The 20058-nt window shown below is 45.0% G+C and overlaps 1 protein-coding gene across 1 annotated transcript in view; it reads right to left on the reverse strand.

The window, feature by feature from the left end:
* LOC120845313 (serine-rich adhesin for platelets-like) overlaps positions 1-8793 on the reverse strand; it is a 70246-nt gene extending 61453 nt beyond the window's left edge. Inside the window, exons 1-2 of the mRNA XM_040503426.2 lie at positions 8680-8793; positions 3920-3976 (exon numbers count right to left, since the gene is read on the reverse strand). Coding sequence (XP_040359360.1) covers positions 3920-3954 — 35 coding nt within the window. The 5' untranslated portion in view covers positions 3955-3976; positions 8680-8793. The remainder of the gene's footprint in view (positions 1-3919; positions 3977-8679) is intronic.
* Between the last annotated feature and the right edge of the window lie 11265 nt (positions 8794-20058).

Here is a 20058-nt window from a genome sequence, read left to right on the forward strand (position 1 = left end):
GCAAGCCAAGCACAAGGTTCACAAGTCGAAACGCGCTCTCACAAAGGGAAGACGAGTCGATCTGTGCTCTCTGTTCAAGCAGCACACGACCATCCGCACGGTGACTGGGAAAACTCCAGCCTGGATGCTGTTCGAAATGGTACGCAGGCAACTATAGCACTGCCCGCAATAGTTAAATTTATTCCACGTCACAACTTTTGCAAGTCCATTAAAGGGGTATTCCACCGTTTTTTTCATTGTCTCCGATTTGCTTGAAATTTTGCTAAACTAACCAACAAACATTGCTAAAATAGTGTCCCAAATATTAGGTCAAAATATTGTTTTTTCGCAAAGTTATTGAATTTACAGTTTTGGTCTTCACCATGTTTTTCAAACTGAAAGTCTCTACTGGCAACAACAACAAAGTGACGTCAGTGGAAGGCAGGGGTTAACTTTTTGGACTACAGAAGTTGTTCCCAACGGATTTGAAGCAGTTTCTTGGTGTCAAATGAGTGCTCTGGAAGCTCGCTCCCGTATCCGCGCTCCAGCACGGAACAAATGATTGGCATATTCTATTTTTAGACTACTTGCTCGACTGGCAAGCCTGCCTGCCACTGACGTCACGGCACTGAAAAGTGCGCAAATATTTTAATATTGGTTTTTGCACCATTTTCATTTGCCGATTTCACAATACCTATTATGAATTTCGCGATGCTAAATAGCATACCGGAAAGGCTAAAGGCCGGGGAGTCAGAAAATATAGTTAGTTGAGGTAGCTCAAAAAATCGGTGGAGTACCCCTTTAAGTGAGGGCTACGGAGCAAGTTGAGAATAAAACAGGCTGTCAGAACGACCTGCCAAGGGTCGTTCTGACCCTTGGCAGGCCTACATGTTAAAGAAGCAGTGGAACGATTTTAACGCCGAACGAATTAGCAGTTTATATCTTTCATGTTGTTTATCTAGGCACAACCCCCGAAAAACTACTATTCTGCTCCGTAATCGCAAAGGAAAAAACAAATCGCTTGAGAATCTGCATCCCCGTGTGGCGGTTTATCGGGTCTAGAGTGGCACATGTCATTGGGGAACACGCACAAGTCAACAAAATCTGTCCCCCCCCGCTGCTACACTTGCCATGAGCCCCGTGGCATAACGACTTTTGTGTCAACCACCCGCCGCATCTTTCGGCGATGCCAATCCTTGAAAACTTTACAATCGTAAGGGAGGCGCTGGGTTCTCTCCAACGGGAAACCATGTGGTCCCCCAGAGACCTCTCTCGAAAGACGGCGCTACAGCTGGGGAGCACTTTGACCTTCGATTTGTTGCATTTTTTAAAATAAAAACTGGCACAGACAGGAGAACACGGTGTTCTGTTCTCTGTTTTATAGGTGATGCAGATTAATTGCCACAGTTAGTCGGCCAAAGTCGGAAAATTAAGATAGAAGCTCCAAACTGTAATACGCAAACTGGCAAAAAAAGAAAAGAAAGAAACCTAGAATTTTTATTGCATTGACTACTAAGCATTCCTATTTGGAATGTAGGAATTAGGTTATATTGTATTTCACTAAATAAAAAATCACCATCAATAATATTCTCGGAGCTTCAAATGTTGTGGGCGCATAAACTCTGGTCGGAAGGATAGATGATTCTAGCTTAAATAAGGAAACTACCTTTGGTTAGTTTGCACGGTGAATGGGTCAGCCCAAGAGCAATGGGCAAGGCTTGGGCTTCACGGATGCAACTGGGGAGGGCCTGGGTTGGGCAAGGCCCTTGCATTCAAGTCTCTGAAATAGGACAGTGCTTGGGCCACTATTGTTTTTAATATTCATTAATAATATTCAAACCAGAGTTCCTGCTAAGCTGAGACTGTTTGCTGATTGTATTCTTTTCCATGAAATTAAGAGTTCCACTCACTATGAAATACCACATCCTTCTTTAGAAAAAACTCCTGTGGTGCAAAGATTAGCAAATGTGCCTTATCTTACTAAAACTATGTGCATGTCTGTCACTCAAAAAAGGAATCCTATTTACTTTAACTATGCTGTCGGCAGTCATCATCTACCTAGAGTGTCCTCTTATGAGTACCTCGGTGTCACCGTAACGTCCGGCTTGAGCTGGAATATGCATAGTGGCCAAATTATCACAAGGGCAATAAATAAACTCGGATTTTTGGCCAGGAATTTTAAACAAGGTTCAAGTGATAGTAAGTTGTAGTTGTAAAAAACGTTTCTTAAGGCAATTCTAAAGTATGCTAGAAGTGTCTGGGACCCGCACACGACTTGTAACATAGCTGATTTAGAAAGAGTTCAGAGACTTGCAGTGCAATTTGTTTTTAATATGGATTCTTATGTGTCCCCTACAGACTTGTGTTCTAGAGCAGGACTCCAAATGTTACAGAAAAGGAAACAAAATCGTCTGAAATTTCTTTATTTATATTGTTAGCAATGAGCTGGCAATCGACAAAACTCAATACATTGAATTTTTTTCCGCCAGAGCATCCAGATATTCACATCAGAAGACACTCAAACCATATAATTATAAAAATGATTAATTTAAATATTCCTCCTTTCCTAGGAGAGTAATAGACTGTAACAACCTGCCACTCAATGCCGTTAATGCAGCCACCTATTCTGATTTTTGCGAGGTTTTTTGTCAATGAGTGCACCATGGAATATTTGTACCTAGGGGTATGTGTTTTTCACTTCAGCTACAACCTCGAAAGAGGTTAGCAGCACGAATAAACAAACAAACAAAAAAAAAAACCACAACTTTTTTTTTGCAGTTTGAAAGTTGTTTTGGGGGTTGGGGAGGACACAACAGTGCAAGACCCAAATCCCGAACGCATGCATGTCTGCAATTATTACAGTTCGGAGCATGCACAGAGACCGCTCTTTTGGAGCACCAGCATTGCGGCATTCATTTATATCGCCGGCAGCACCACCGTCATACAGTCCAGTCACTTCTCCCCATCAAGCACGCATACACAAGCGCCTACACAATGAAGACTCTGTCATGTGTAAGCTGTCTGTGCATACGAGTGCATGCACCCACAATATGGGTGAAGAGAATTCGCTTCCGTCAAAGTGGTTCTCTCGGGGGTGCTTTTCCCGACCGATTTCTCGCGGACCGCCGAAAGAGACAGGGGGTTTCTTTCGGATGAGTTTTTCGTTCGGTCGTGCACAGCAGGAGTGGGCAATTCAGAACTTCGTTCGTCTTTTGTCCGAACCTGACAAGACGCTTCTCTTTCTTTTCACTCTTTGGATGTGGACTTTGTTTACCCTCGCTTGCCACTTTAATTTTTCTGTCCTTTTCGATGCGCGGCTTTGGTCGAAAGAAACGATGACAAGGGTGGCCTTTTTTTAACGCACCGCTCGGACTTACAGAATGCATCGTCTCGTAATGGCAGCAAGAACAAAAATAGAATTCTTATTGCATTGACTACCACACACAGTAGTAGGCATGTGTAGCAGTGGCAAGTGAGCTCGCCATGCCCGGCTTATTGTAAGCTCAGCTTCGTACTGGGCGAAAATAGCGCGGGCCTCAGCAGGCACGCGAAAATTGGTGTCGGGCCGGGCCAGCTGTCGGAAGTAGATAGCAAGCCGGGGAACTGGGGCAGGCTCCGCTATATTGGCCCGTGAAGGCCCCTACCTACAGTCGCCAATGGGGTGAGAACAGCAGGGAGGTCCATCAGTTGTCTCACTTCCAGCATGACCTTCCTAACTTCGATACCACATCGGCGTCTCTTAAGTCGCTATCTTGGGCCCAGCGGCCAAAGCACGACAAAAGGCTCGAGCGCACGATGGAGCCGGGGCATCTGAAAGAGACGCTCCGCAATTCGCACCCCGTCAGCGGCTGTGCCCCGATTTGATTGAGTACAAGAATGGTATCGGCCCTCTGCATTCCCGGAATGCGGCACGTGGAGTAAAACATGTTGCACCACTCACCAGGCCTCTTCATCACTGCTATACTGTTCTGACATAGCAGCAACTGTGTCTTGTACACTGAAAAGAAACAAGTGCTTAACAAATTTCCTCGTCAAAGAAAACAAAGAGCCTTTAGCGATTGCAAGCGACGTCGCACTGCAGTGAACCTTCCCCAATAGACAATTCGCTGCATTATGCAAGCACCAAAGAGAATGTTGGGAACATAAATACACATGCTGTAGGTGCTCGCCTTCCCCATGAAAAACACTTTTAAGTAAATACACAAAATGAAGCGTCCGTGGAATGCGCGTGCAAAATGCTATTTGTTTTAGATTTTGGCTTTCGAACAGTTAGAGCTGAAGACGACAGCACGCTCAGTGCATGTACCAACATTCCCTGCATATTTTTTTTTTTTTATGCTTGGGTAATTCGGCATAGGTCTATTAAAAATAATAACACAAAATCTGCATTTTTTCTTTTTTTAGTTTATATTTGGCAAGTTGCTAGATATCATAACTTCTAGATATGTATTACTTGGGAATTAAAAACAGCGCGGAAAGACAAAGACCAAACAAAGAAGTGACACGGACGTAGCGCTGCGTCCGTGTCACTTCTTCGTCTGGTCTTCGTCTTTCCGCGCTGTTTTTAATTCCGAAGTATGTACCAACTCGCCCAAGCCTCAACTTTAGCATCATTCATTTCTAGATATGTATGCTTTAACACAAACCATCCAAGGCAAGTTTTTGTAAAATTGAAAATGGTGAAATTTGGTATCACAATTTATAAACCTTGCGTAATGGCACACTTGTGATAGTCAGGAGGGGCCTGTGCAGATATTGATTTTCAAATCAAATGTGTCTATTTTCCACCTTGTAAAAAATACAGATGGAGGGGCTGTGGAAAAAAAAGCTGCGCTTAGCAGCTTCACGAGCCCACAGTCCCTGTATTAATGGCAACTAAGCAGCTAACCCGCATCCGCAAAAAGTGTAACTGGATTTGAATGGCACCTACAAGTCATATGTATACCGTAAAATACCAAATAAATGCCCCGCTAAAAAAGATTGTTCTGGCTCGGTTTCGGAGATTTATGTTTGTCCTTTGTCCCTCCTGTTCCCCTTCTCCAGGGATTATTTTCGTCGATATAGGACTCACTCCGCTTGCCATACTCCCTGCCAAAAAAGAATGTGCAGGAATTGCAAACTGGTAGATTAGAGGTAAAAGGGGCTTTCCCTCTAATCTGCCATGCACACGAGATTAGGCAAAGCCCTACTTTTTGCAACAAAGAAATAAACACAAAACAAAATATGCCAAGCAAAGAACTGCAATGAGCAAGTTCCCAAGATTTCTTATTCACCATTTTATGCCATTGCAGTCCATTTCAAATGAGGAGATAGTAAATTAAAGAAAACCATGCTGGACATTTTAAGATACTAGCCATACGTCATTTACCAACTTGGTTTAAAAAAAAGGTGACATCTTTCGCACGGTTAAGAGTGCCAGCAACCGACGATACCCGATCATTGTCTTAGTTGCCGTCCCTCTTCACCACCACTGCCAAATACGGCAGTAATGTGTGGGCAGGGATGAATGGTAAGAAAAAAAAAATAGCAGGGCACCCAGCCGAGAGCGACAGAGGCGCGTGGCGAGCCTGTCTTTCACTGTCCCCACCTTTCACACCTAGGTGGCGCAAGTAGCTGCACCCGACTAAAGTTCCTGTATGCGCAACTCTGCTACCTACGGTAGCAGAGTTGCGCATTCAGCCTTGGAGCGTGGCCGTAGCGCCGGCTTTCCCGCACGAGCTGGATTCTTTGCTCCTCACGTGACTAAATTTAGCGAATAGCGGCGCCGCGCGCGCCGCCACGCATGGAAAACAGGAGAGGAGGAAAAGGAGACGGAAAGCAGGGAAACATACGCCGGGGCAAGAGAAACGTCGGTGGAGCGACCGTAAAGGTGGCTTTCTTGCACGCCACCGGATGCTTTGCTCCTCACGTGATGGATCTCGGCGAATAGCGGCGTGGTGGCGCGGGGAAAATAAATGCGCAATTCTGGCTCCCGTAGGGAGCCTATACAGGAACTCTACACCCGACCAGAGCCGTATATTGGGAGAGTTTGGTATGTGGGTGTAGCGACGAAGGCGCCAGAGAGGAGAAAAGTAAATGAAAGGGAGGAGAGCGCCGAAGGAGCGAGAGAGAAAGAAGGGAGCAGAGAAGAGACGACCGCCTTTTTTTCGCAACGCTGTCGGAGAAGAGCACTGCTGAGGCTATGTGTCGTCTGCTACGGGCAGACTTCTTTTTCGCCAGAATAAAAGTTTGTGGCCCTACGCCGAAAAATCTTCATTTATTAGCTTTTTAACCCACCGAGGAATAACAGTATGTCATTTTCTTGCCAGCGATATAAAAGGAAATAATCGAGATTTAGATGCCGATCCCACGCATTCCACCGGGAGAATGAACGAAAATGGCGGCCCTTCCCACTCAGCTGGGAGCAGTTGGGAGTTCACGCGCATGCGCTCATGCCTCTCGCTCTGCGACACGTGCTGATTGGCTCACTCGGAAGGAGAGCGTTATGGCGGCAAGACCATAGACTGACCAAACTCTACCCATATACGGCTCTGCACGCAACGTAGCGGAGCTCATTCGCGCATGCTCGCTGCAGCACACTTCCAAGGAAAAGCGCCTCGGAATGAGAGTTCACCGCAACAGTGACCTTCCAGCAATGTACAGGTTCCTAGCAGGCTCCCTCACAATTATTACACCCAACACGAGTTTGTCACGACCAAGATCTCCGCTGCATTCTCCCGTGGCAAAGGGTTTCTAGCCAGCTCTCGAGCGGTCATCGCACCAGAAAATGTGACTACGTCACGTCTCCGACAACAGCTCACCTGTATTTTGAGCTTGCGTGAACGAGCATCCGTCCATCGCTTATTTCCGAACAAATTTAGACATCGAATTCCCAAAGACTGCTTGCACGCAACATTTTTCTCCATTGATCTCCTCATTATGAGCGGGCAATCAATTCAAGATGTTACATACAACGGAGGAATCTGCGTCCGATTGCCAACCGGCATTTGTTTCCGCCTTTGACATTTCGAAGGCGCTATTGGCACGGTGCGTGGAGTGCGTTTCTGACTGGCGTGTTTAGCGCACACTCTTTTGTGGTTCCTCGATTTCCACTGTCACTTCTGGCTGGCCAACGAACACTAAAGAAGACGCAAGGGGGGATGCCGTGGCGACGGCGACCCTCACATCCACCCGCCTTTCAAAGACCAGCCGCCAGGATTGCGGCATCCAACAGCGTGACACACGGGCTTTTGCAACACAATTTGTTGCCAAAAGACCGCTCGGAAGTGAACGTACCTGTCAAGGACAAGTTCGAGGCACCGTACTACTGCTACATGCCCACTTAAGGAAACTAGGCCTCTTCAATACCACACGCCCGTCCGTTTATCTTTCATACCGTTGCACGTAAACACTAGCGTCACGAGCCTCGAGGCAGAATATGCGGCGAGGCGCCACGCTTGGAAACACCACGTGCGGCCAAAAGCATCGTGTGAGCCAAAGCAATGTTCGAACGATGCCCGGCAAACGCTCTGGGGGACCATCATCCACCCGAGGGGGCAGGCAACAACGGTAAGGTGCGATCCTCCAACAACGGCTACCTCCCGTGCCGGAAGGCACAGACTGCATTCTTTAGCAGACTTCCGAACAATTCCAACAAAATCGCTGACCCAAACTTGCATTTGTCTGTAGAGCAGCGAGCCAAGACTCGGCAGGTTGAGGGGGTCGGGAAGCTAGCCATTACGGCACCCGCGGAGACTTTCTTGCAGCCCTTCTGGCGGTCCGCTCTCCACTCCCTATTGACCGGGCAGAATCGGCGACCTTACACCAAGCATTTTCGCGCTCATACCATATTTAGTAACTCACTGAATGTAACCGATGCATAATCTTGTGTTCAAACTATTCTCATGTTACGTTATTGTTATGTTGTTATTCCCTGTCCCAGTGGTAGGCTAGCCACCTGGGGTAACGATTCCCCTGCAAATAAAGATTATTATTATTATTATTAGTGGTCACGAGCAACACCCGCCTCACGCATCTCAAGTGTTTCATGAGCGCAGATCTTTGAGCACTCATCCAACCTGCGTCCGCGGCAAACTGCCTCGTCCGCTATCCGCGAACTCTGATTATTGTTTATCCGTATCTGTCGGATTCACTGCAGGTGACAGCGGATCACCCGCGCGTTTGCAGGCATTAAGTGATCGGAGAAAATCAAATAATTAAACGTTTCAAGCACGCTTTCTTTTTTTTTTTTTCACTCTTTTTTAAGTTGAAACCCAAAACGTGGTATGCTGCACCGACAAAACGGTAGACCTCACATTTTTTCGACAGCTAGAAATAAAAGTGAAGTTTCCTAATTGAATGCAATCCAGGAGCAGCAGCCTGCAGTCCCCAGCAATTGTAACGCGGTTCAAGGCCACCGAAATTGAGAGGGAGAAATTACGGTTTTCGCTACGTAGTTCAAAAGTTGCTCGCGCTACCTTATGTAACCGATGGCAAACCACTTCTCTCCCGAGCCAAACAGGAGGGAACACGAGGCGCGGAACGATCGCGCTTCCGAGAACAGCTGTTCGCTATGCAACATCTCGTAAAACAGCCGAGATCAATTTGTTTACTTCAAATTCAGTCTCGACGTCCCGTGCTTCGCAAAAACTCGCATCGCCGGGCAAACGACACGCGTCCCCCACCATTATCGCCGCGTAGCCGTCAACGTGCACCACTTACCATGACAAATACCTCTCCGGGATACGCGAACGGGACAATATTCGCACAAAAGAAATTACAACTGCCGAAAACTGGTCTAAACAAAACTTACGGCCATTTTGAATAATGCCTCGATTATCTACGATGGGGCGCCACAGGCAAGAAACGAAAAACGTATTCAGAAAAATGCACCAACCATTCCCTTCAATTTTAAACGATTTTAAAGAACTTAGAAGTTAAATTTTCCCTGCATTTTATTCTTTACATAAAAAAAACTAAACTAAATATTATAAACTGTATCAAAGTCGTTTCGTTTTAAATTGGGAAAAAAAAAAAAAAACTGCCCCTGAACATTGAAATACTTTGGTTGATTAAGTCAAAGAAATTAAAATTTACTCTATTTATTATATATTAAAGGATATCATACGCTTTTTAGTTATTTATTGCAGTTTTGTGAAGTGTGCCAAAAAGAGGCAATTATATCAGTGTGAGTGCGGCAACACTGGCGGCAAACTGTTTAAATATGAGCCACCACACCATGGAGAATAGAAGGGTAGGAGAGGGCATGACGTCGGCCGCGTAGCCTCCGCAAGCCATGCTCCCTTGACGCCTCGCCTCTTTCTCATTTTCCTCCTTACTCTCCTCACTTACCTTGCCAACGTGACCACATCACGTGACCGTAGCTCGCCTTCGTCTTGCTATGGGGTACTAGAATACACCACAGTCTAGACTTCGATCTGATAAAACCTACCGGACGGAGCGCGCGCAAGCCTGCGAGGAGTCCTTCTACAATCAACCATCCATCTCACACGTGACATGTCACGCGCACCAATCGCCAGAGAGATCTGCGGTCACGCTGGGCACAAATTCGTTTAAACTTTTTATGACTAGGCTTCACCAATATTGCAACGTGCCCCCTCCTAGTACTTCTAACCTCCTTGCACCACACCGTAGTTTAAACGTGAGGCGGGTTTAAAACGTGAGGCGAGTTTAAAACTCGCGTTTTCTTGAACTTTATTCCTCTTTTGTATTTGGGGATTTTCTTTTCTCGTTTATTTGATTTTGAGAGGTTAAAACGAGATACAAATCTTTTTAATTTCCCGGCGAGGTATGGTAACCAGAAAACCAAGATCACTCCAATATCAATAAGTGCCAGGTAGCACCAAACATTGTAGTAACGTTATTTTATTGTTGCGTATGTTTAAATAACGTTATGTGTTATACCTGAACATTAATGTAACGTTCAAGTTAAACATATTATGTTTTAGTTGTATTTGAAACATTAGTATGACGTTCCAGTGAAACATATAATGTTATATGCTGTGTTATTAACGTTAATATAACATCACATATGTAACTGCGAAATAACGTTAAAAATAGAACATTGAAATAATGATTTTGGAACATTTATTACTAACGTTATTTCTGTGTTAATATTGAAACGTTAATGTAACATCACATATGTAACTGTGAAATAACATTAAAAATAGAACGTTCAAATAATGATTTTGGAACATTTATTACTAACGTTATTTCTGTGTCAATATTGAAACGTTAATGCAACATCACTTATGTAACTGTGAAATAACGTTAAAAATAGAACGTTCAAATAATGATTTTGGAACATTTATTACTAACGTTATTTCTGTGTTAATATTGAAACATTAATGTAACATAACATATGTAATTGTCAAATAATGTTAAAAACAGAACTTTAAAATAATGATTTTGGAAGATTCATTACTAACATTATTTCAGTGTTAATAATAATACGCTAATGCAACTTTATTTGTAGAACAATAAAATAATGTTGAAAATAAAACATTCAAATAACTTTATTTGTAAAACAATAAAATAATGTAAAAACTATATGTTCGCCGGTTCTTTTTTTTTTTTTTTTGCCCGATTTTTTAAAGGTTTTTCTGAAAAGTACTTTACCTGCCCTGTGATGGTCGCAAGGAGGTGAAGGAAGAGGATTAAGTACGGGAGAAAACGGAAAGAAGAAAAAGGAAATTTTTCTGAATTCAGTCAGTCAGTCAGTCAGTCAGGTGAACCAAGACCCTTTTGGATCAGGGCGGGTACTCTGGAAGAATACCTCTGGTTCAATAGTAAAATAAAATAAAGTGTTCACTTAGTGGAGATTCACCAGATTCACTTCGAAGTCCACGGCCGTTGGGTTTCCGTTTTCGTGTTTCGACAAAGTCTCTCCCACATCACCAGGCGGTGCCCCGTGTCTTCCGTTTCCCTCTGCGCGTCGTCGTCGTCTGCGTCCGCGAGTCCCAGCGCACGTTCCAAACCGTCTCCGCCACCGCCTGGAGTGTTTTTCCTGGTGTGTTCGAGACGTCTGCATCGGCTGACAACGTGCTCGATTGTCTCTTCATCCTCTCCGCAAAGTCGACAGGTTGGGTCGTCGCCGTATAGCTCGCACTTTCGGCTCTGGGTCAGGAGGCAGCCCGTCCGCGCCTGAAAAAGCAGGGCGCTGGCTCTGTCTCCCCTGTATCTTTGGTACGGAGCCGGCTCACTCTTGTGCGTTCGGTAGAGCTCGAGGCTCTGTTTCCTCTGGGTCGCCCTCTGCCACCGCTGAATTCCGGCCTGTGTCACCTCTTTGCGAATTGTTTTGGCCCATTCTCTCTCCGTGGTCGCCTGTTGCCTGTTGGTATCCCCACTGTACTCGGAGTCTATGGCTTTTAGCTTCTTTATCCAATTTGTTCTCGTTCCCTTGTATCTAATGTGGTAATACATTCTTCGCGCATAGTTCTCTTCCGGAAGGAATTTCAGTCTTCCCATGTACTGAAGCTTGGATCGGGCATCTCTGTTTTGGTGAGTGGACCAACCCATCTCACCTGTCACTGCTGCGTTAGCTGTGCAGCTGCTTCCTCCCAGCAGCCACCTCCCCAGCTCGTACTGGTGTCGATCCAGGCCTTTGATCCCGGCCACGCTGTATGTGAGTGCGTCATTGGCGTAGGTAACAGCCGGGACGGCTATTGTTTTCCAGAGAATTCTGCCCACCGAATACTTGTTGTATGAATGTCTGGCAAGATGCCACACTGCACCCTTCAACTGGTTCGATTTTGTTACCATGTTCCTTTCGTGTTGAGCCAGATAGTCCTTATCACTAGTTATGGTTACACCAAGGTACTTGTAGCTGGTTGTTTTTTTGACTATGTTGTTTTGCAAATAAAAGTCCTGGTCGCCTTCTGTGTTAAAGCTCAGCCACTGTCTTTTTTCGGCGTTGAATTTAAAGTTGTCCCTTGATGCCTCTTCCGTACAGATGTTCATCAGGTGTTGCATATCTGCTGCCGTTTCTGCCATGAGTACCACGTCGTCCGCAAAGGCCAGGCACGGGATGCGTGTGTATTCCTCGTGTCCACCCTTGGTGATCGTGCTGAGGCGCAGCCCGGCTCCCTCCTCCTCCAGTCGCCTGAGGAGGTCGTTGATATACACGTTGAACAGTGTTGGTGATAGGGGGCACCCCTGCCTTAGTCCAATAGTGATTGGCACTGGTCTTGAATTATATTCTCCTAGTGTGTAGCAGGCCTCACATTCCCTGTATAGGCCCTTCAGGAGATTCACGCTGCTCTCATCGATCCCATTTTTTCTAAGTTTTGTCCAAAGAGCCTGATGTGGTACCGCGTCGTAAGCTTTTTCCATATCCAAAAATGCCAGGTACAGCTTGGAGTTCTGTGTGTTTTTTAATTCTATTGCCTGGGTTAAAATGAATAGGTTGTCACTTGTTCTTCTGTTTTGCCGGAATCCATTCTGGGCTTGTACTAACATGGCATTTTTTTCACAGATATTCTGCAGTCTATGGTTAATTATGCTGGTGAACAACTTGCTGACATTACTTATGATTGATATTGGTCTGTAGGCTCCCAGGTCTTTTGGGTTTGTCTGTTTTCCTTTGTATATTAGCTTTACTTTTGCTTGTTTCCAGTTTTCCGGGATTTCCTTCGACTCGAGTATTGTATTAAAGCATGTCCTGAGGCTGTCCTGTGCCTCTTTTTTTAGTGCCTTGATGAACTCGTTGGGGATATCATCTGCTCCTGTTGCCTTTCGGTTTCTCAGCCTTTTTATTTGCCTCTTCATTTCCATGCTCGTTATGGGGTCCATTATGGAGTGTTCTTGTCCTTTTTTACTCTCAGTGGTTTTTGACCCATTGTTTGCCTCTTCTGGAATTCGCTTTAGGACTTGTTGTTGTTGTGTAAAATATTCGGTTAGCCAGTCTTCTATCTCTTTCTTGTCCTCTAGGTCTTTGCCATTTTTTTGTAGTATTGGTGCCTGGTCCGTTTTTGTACTCGATTGGGTCTGCATCGAAGTAATTAGTTTCCAAAATTTTTCGCTAGCCTTTTTCCCTTCTTTTAGTATGTCTTCTTCTGTCTTCCTGCTGAACTGCTCTATTTTTGCAGCTACTAATGCCTTGACCTGTGCTTTTTGTTCTTCAAAGCATTCCCACAGGTATTCAACCCGTGCCGGAGGATAGCCTTTACGACGTGCCCACCTGTGCTCTTTGTTGATCTCTTGCCTCCTCCTGATTGCATCCTTTACTTCCTTGTCAAACCATGGTTTTCGGTTTTGTCGCCTTCCTTTCCTGGTTTTCCCTATATGTTTGTTTGCAGTTTTGCAGATTAAACTGATAAGTTCTTCATATGTGTGCTCTGCTTGAATTTTTTCTTCTAGTTCTGATGCAAATTCTTCTATCTTCTCTTCTGCTCCTAGCTTCCAGTGGCTTTCCTGACTGTGTATCTTTGTTTCCTTTTTTTGTCTGTGAATTTTGGTCTTAAGTTTTATCAGGATTCTGTTGTGGTCACTGCCGCAGCTGTTCACCTTGCTCTCATCGATGTGCATGGAGTCAATTTTTATGTTCATTCTGCTTGCATTATTACTTATGAGCACATAGTCAATTGCTGTCTGCTGATTTCTGCGGCTCCATGTTGCTGTTCCCTCACACTCTGGCTCCAGGTTGACTATCGTGAGATCATGTTTCTTGACTAGTTTTCTCAGTCCTGCTGCTCCGCTTTCTCGACCATCCAGCTCCAGTATATGACAGTTGAAGTCTCCAACAATCATGATCGGCTCATTTTCAAAAGTTGTGCAGATATCCTTTGAGATGCACTCGTAAATAGAGGTATTCCACGCCTGGTCTTCTTTTGCCGTAGTCATGTAGACTGTGCATATGTTAAGTTTTCTATTTCCTTTTAATTTTACAGATATCCATGCATGTTCCCTGCAATTCTGTTTCTGATGTGTCTCGTTGCATTCAATCTTTTTGTGTAGTATCATGAAGCCTACTCCTCCTCCTTTTTTTTCCCTGCTTTCCCTGTTGCTGCCTCTCCATTCCCATTCATCGTTTAGCTGGGGCCTCTCTTGTTCTCGCAGGTGGGTCTCGGTTACTGCATATATTTGTATTTCTTCCTTTTCTGCATTGTGTTGAATTTCCTCCCATTTTAGACGACTTCCCCCTTGCATGTTGAGTACCCCGATTTTGACTGCCTCCGAATGTTTTCTCTTTTTACTTCGTCTTGTCCTGGCTCGCCTCCTCTTCAGTACGTGGCTCTTGGGTGTGCCAACTTCCTGTATTGAGGGTTCTCCCATTTGGTCCACAGTGGTGTTCCCTGGTCTTGTTCCCACCTCTGCCCCCCATGGCATGGGCAACTCCAGCCCTGGCTGTCCCAGGGGGCAGCATGGTCTGATCTCCGACCCATCCCTATGGCTTGCCATCCTGGCCTCCTGTTTGGTATCTTCCCCTGTCCCTTGTTTCCCCATTGGACCCGCTCTCTTCCCTGTGGTGCGTTGTTGGGAGTGCTCCCGGCCCTTCCCGCCTGCGACTTGCTGGTCATTGACTCTGTCGGGCCTCGCCTGCCTCTGGCTAAAAAAGCCCGTGTGCGCTTGGCCAGTTGTCCACTCACCGCCTCGCTGGCTGCTTCAGTGTAGTGTTCGATGTTGAACGGATATTTTATTTTGTCCTTCGTCCAATGCAAGTCCACCAGCTCCAGGTTTTCTGGTCCCTTGGTGCACAGTGTTTCCAGGCGGTCATTGTACTCCCTGAGGTTTTCCAGTGTGGCCTTGCCCATGGCCGTGATCTCAGGTTGCGTGCATATGTGAATTGCCGCTCTGGGGAGCTCGATTGCCATTTGTTCGATTGTCTTGATGGTCTCGTCGAGGGACTTCAAGTTAAGGCAGTCATTAAGCCCAGCGTGGACTATGACCATGGTGGAGTCTCCTGGCTTTGCAGCTTCAATCACTTCTCTCACCTCCTTCACCCCCTTTCCTGGGAGAGGAATTACCTGCACCCTCTCATCCCTCGAGACTTTTCGTAGATAGTTACGCTTAAAGCGGTTTACATTGGAGTCACCCACCACCATCACCCGCCGTCTGTTCCCTGGTGTGGGTGTTTCAGGCATTTCCTTGTTTTTTTCGGTGGGTGTTTCCTTTCCCTCCAAAGCAAATGATCTGTCCTGTTCTCGTGAAGCTCTTGGGTTGTCGACTCCCATTTGTTGTCCTCTCTGCTCTTTTTGTTTGAGGTCCTCCAGGAGCTTCGTCAATTGCGAGAGCCGTTTTTCCAAGTCCTGTATTTCCGACAACGTCGTGTGCTCCCTGGTTGCCATTCTTGTCACCAACTCGTGGTGCATAGCCTCTAACGCGTTCCCAAACTTCTGGTTCAGTTCTCGCGTGTGCCTCTCCATGGCCTCTTCCGCTCTTTGCTCCAGCTTCTGCTCCAGCATCGCAATTCGCATGCACGGTCTGCATTTGTAGCTCTCAGCCTCGCCATGTTCCTCTTTCCGTCCCACCTGTTCAGTGAGGGAGCATCCTGCGCACTCGCTGCACACCGTGATCAACGCCGACCACGGCTGTTCCTCAGTTCCCATGCTTGCGCGTTCTCTTGGCAGACTAATCAAAAGTTTTTGCGTTCCTCTCTCACCAGTTGGTTGTCCGGCAGTTCCGTGGTTCCCGGCCTCGGTATCGCGGGTCAGAGCTGCGGTCTCTAGCAAATTAATTAATTCGAAGCTAGGTGGCGCAAGCTACCGCCCGTTATAAAGGGAAGAGCCGGAACAGCCAATATTCATCCATCCGCGTTCCCGCCACTGCAACTGTGTCCCCTGCCACCGCTGGCTGCCGCTGGTTTCGCCGGTTCGATTTAGGGAGGCTGTAGTGAGGGTGGGCGCAACTCAAAACCTGGAGAGCGTTTGCAATTTAATGGCGGCGCCTGAGGGAGAGGATTCGAGAAAGGATATGCGCCAGTGTTGCCTGCAGGAGAGCAGGCGCCCGCTCTGTTGCAACTCTGTTGCTCCATGCGCCTTTCCTCCTCTCGCCTCCCATTGCAAGCAACGAGCGCCTTGGCACAGCCTCTCTCGCTTCCTTCTCGCTCCAAGAATTGCAAACGTCGAGCAGAGAAAGCAAAGTTGCCAGACAAGCACCAACGTCCAAGATGGCGGAATTTACCATTTTTCGCGTTAAAAAAATACTTAACCTATCGCAACAAAACTGGTGGCTATGGAAAAGTAATCATTTATACATTGTGTAAATTATTCAAGCACCTTAATGGGCTTTTATGACCTGAGTTAGGAAAGAAAACGACCCTTTGCCCCATAGACTCCCAGCAAAATTTAGCAATTAAATGGCGTCCATGTCCCGTGATCGCCGATCTAGCAGTTGCACCCACCCTCACTTGAGCCTCCCTAGTTCGATTTCTTCGAGCGAACTTCTGGGACAGTTTGAATGGCCTGAACTAGTTTGAACTTTGAGTTACTTTGATTTCCAATTAGGCTACGTCCAGCCGCGTCCACAACGGTGACTGCTGACTGATAAAGCGGACAACCGAACAGCTTCTGGACGGCGGGACTCGAGAACCGTAAGTAACCACCTTTTTGATAACCACTGTGCACGTGCTTATTTTCTTGAAAACAATCTGACGTAAACTGGTATCCTGTCGTTCTCTTTGTTTCAAAAGTAACAAGAGGGGGAAAAATGAAATGACATAGAAAACCGTTACATCGTCTTTGCAACCGGCAAAAAAGAATTATTGCCGAGAGCGTCCGCGACCATCTTGCACACATTTTTCCGAACTCAGTTTTTGTGGCGGCGGATAGGGATTTGACGGTCGACAGAGCAGAGGACAGCGACAACGGAGCGAAAGAGGTTTTAAGCAGTGCTACCGAACGGTTTCAGTGATCTTTGCGTGGACACAGATTCAGAGTTGGGTGGTACTGAAATCCGGTCGTAAGGTCTTTTGAGCTTGGCAAGCGACATGGGCTAGGTCATCAGTGCGACGGTGTGCCCAGCAGTTTCTTTGCGATTTTGGAAATTCTTCGTGAAATTTGGGCAAATGCTAGTGAGAGGTCTGGTCCCACATGGAGGCACGACTGTTTGTTTTGCCTGTTGCAAAAGCTGAAAATGTCAGTCCTTACAGGTATGCACAATGGCAAAGAGGGCAGGGGAACTTTTCGGGAAGCTTGTTTGAAAACAGGTGCAACTCGCACTACTTTTTCAACAAAAATGTTTGCTATTAGTCGACAACTGCCCACATTATCTCTCCGTCATCCCTGCAAATCTTTGACAAAGGGCTGAATATTGAACTAAGCGAAGTAAGTTCAGGAAAGCATGCTATGCTTCCTTTATAGCACCTTGTTAACAAGTTTAGGTGTCTTGCATTTAGTATTGTGTTGTTTTGTTTGCAGGCAAACAAGTCCTAAGCATCGTGTCCAAAGCAGGAAGTGCTGGTGCGAATCTCAGCTCTAGAAAGACGACATCCTGTGTTTACTTTTATTTTATCCTTTAAAAACAATTTATTCATGAGTATTTGCCACCTGCTCAATATGGCAATAATGTTTTTTTTTTTGTCTTGCTTTCATCTAGTCATCAGTTGTGGACATTTCTTTTAAAACCTTTTCCTAATCATGTGTTCCAGACAGGTTTTTAAGCTTTTTATAGCTCTATTTTTACTTTTGCAACTTGAACATTTATAGCTGCTCGGTATGAGAATGCGGAGAGCTCAAACTCCTCTGAAACGCCCTCGCGGTTGGAGTAGGATGTGAACGTTTGAGAACATTTATTAAATTATAATAAAGAGAAACAATTTTGGTATGAAGCGAGTCCACTGTAAAACCGTAAGATGACATTTTAGTTCTTGTGGCATTCATTTTAATGAGAAAGTTTGTGAGCAGGAAAGATAATTATACTTTCTTTCATGATGGCAAGCTTTTTCCACCGAAATTAGTGCTAGAATTCTCGGTGCTATTTTTTATGTACCGCTAATTGGGCTTAAGATGAACGTCAGCTCATAGAGAAATTTTTTTATTATTATTTTTTTTATTATCTTTTGATCCATGTAATGTCGTGTTTTTAAACTTTTGCACCCTACTCCAATCGCCAGGGCTACATTCTACCAGAGTTTGAGGTCGTTGTGATGTCTAGTTTATTTTTGCGGTAGAGAAACACTGTTGGAGTTTTCTCGCTCCTTTCTTTAATTATGTGAGCTTCATGAACCCAATTTACAGGCCTTCAAGCTTCTTCGAAAGTGTGAATTTTTTTCATAATTGTTCACTTTAATTTTTTTTTTTTTTAGAGGGAAAATAATTTTAACTGCATAGTCTAGCAATATTGTCGCTGCTCATGTACACTTCAATGTTCCAAATTTGGAGAGTCAATAAATGTACTCATAAACATGTACCAAACTGTTTTCTTTTCACAGCAGGGGTAGACTGCAATTGATCACCTGGGGATCATGGTGTTCGGCGAAAAAAAAAACAACGGATATAAGAGAGAAAACAGACATACAGGTGCCACTCACAACTATATATATTTGAAAAGTTCAGAAAAACAGGAATACATCTATCGTCATCTTCATCACGTCCACGCATGCGCTTAGCCATGTGATATACGCCTCGTCTAACACATGGCTAAGCGCATGCATGGACGTGACGAAGATGACAATGTATGTATTCCTTTCTTTCTGCATTTTTCGAGTACAGTTGTGAGTGGCACCTGTATGTCTGTTTTCTCTCTTGTGTTCATTTCTTTTTTGCGCCTTACACTATGATTTCCTACGTTCACCAACTAGCCCAACTACAAGTTCTTCTAAAATTAATCACCTGTATGGTAGCTTGTTTGTGCTGTGCTAAATCTGGTGATGGTTGTATCCCTCACTTTCTACCAAAGGAACACTTTTTCCTTCAGTTAGTGGTGTGTCGAGTGGCATTATGGCTGAGCTGACTAAATGAATTTCTGATGATTCCTCTCCGGGAACGTGTGAGGCGCACACAGCTGTTTATGTTCCGAACAAGTGTCTTTCTATATTTATGCTTACATCTGTTGTCACAAAGAAGCTTTGTGATGGTTTAGTGTTCAATATTTTAAATTATTATGCCTCTCACAAACACACTCTGTTCAATTACTGGGACAACCAGTATATGGCCAAACAGATTTGACAAGTTTGGGAGAATGATAAACATAGATCAACTTTTGTTTGCTTGTTTATCATTCTCTGCTTAGATCTCACTTGAAGCTTTGGGTGAAGAGTGCAAAGATATTACAATAATAATAAATTAAAAGGCCATTTGGAGTAGAATCCTTTTCTGACATATATGTACAGACGTGGAAAGATTCAACGAAGCCACAGGAGCGTGCGGCCTCGAGATACTCGCGCACTTCATGATGGCAGCGAAAGAACTAGTATCAATGGCTGCTGCAGCTAGCTGTGAAATTAGCTGCTGTCAGCATCCGTTTAGATGACCTGCTCTGCCGCCCTGCTACCATACTAACGACCATACGCCTAGAGTGACACTCTCTACACTGCATGTCGATAAGGCTGGTTATCTGTATCGCATAAGCTGATCGTGTGTACTTGGAATTGCTGAACGCAACAGAATGTCTTTCCTTTTTGTTTTCGCTACAGTTCCAGTGAAGCACAATAAGCTTTGATTCACATCACGACAACCATATTGAACCAAAAGCATGCATCGATGCAAATAAAGTTCTTGAAAAGCGCATTGTCTGTTCAGCTGACAAAACATTTCAATGTCAGTGTACAGTGCGCCACTTTAGGCAAATGACTGTCAGTACGGCAGCAGTGCAGGTCATATAACTGGGTGTTGATAGTCGCTAATCTCGCAATCTGCCAGTATTAGAGGGGATAGTTCCTCACGCCACCGGCAGGACGCGCACACATAGTTCGAGGTTGCACGCTACTGTGGCTTTGTTGGTTTTCTTTTTTTTTTTTTTTTTTTTACGATTGTATTAGCAAAAAGCGCACCTAGCTTGGTTAATGTTCGCGAAAAAAAAATGCAATTGCTTTTATGAAAAAAATGTTTGGAGGGACTGTTAAGAGTCACGAAGACAAACCATACATGTCTGTTTCATTTAGTCTTTTCACTGGTGTGGAATATTGAAATGTGTTAATCTACT

This window comes from Ixodes scapularis, unplaced genomic scaffold, assembly GCF_016920785.2.
Source record: "Ixodes scapularis isolate PalLabHiFi unplaced genomic scaffold, ASM1692078v2 PGA_scaffold0__279_contigs__length_252992795, whole genome shotgun sequence".
Lineage (NCBI taxonomy): Eukaryota > Metazoa > Arthropoda > Arachnida > Ixodida > Ixodidae > Ixodes > Ixodes scapularis.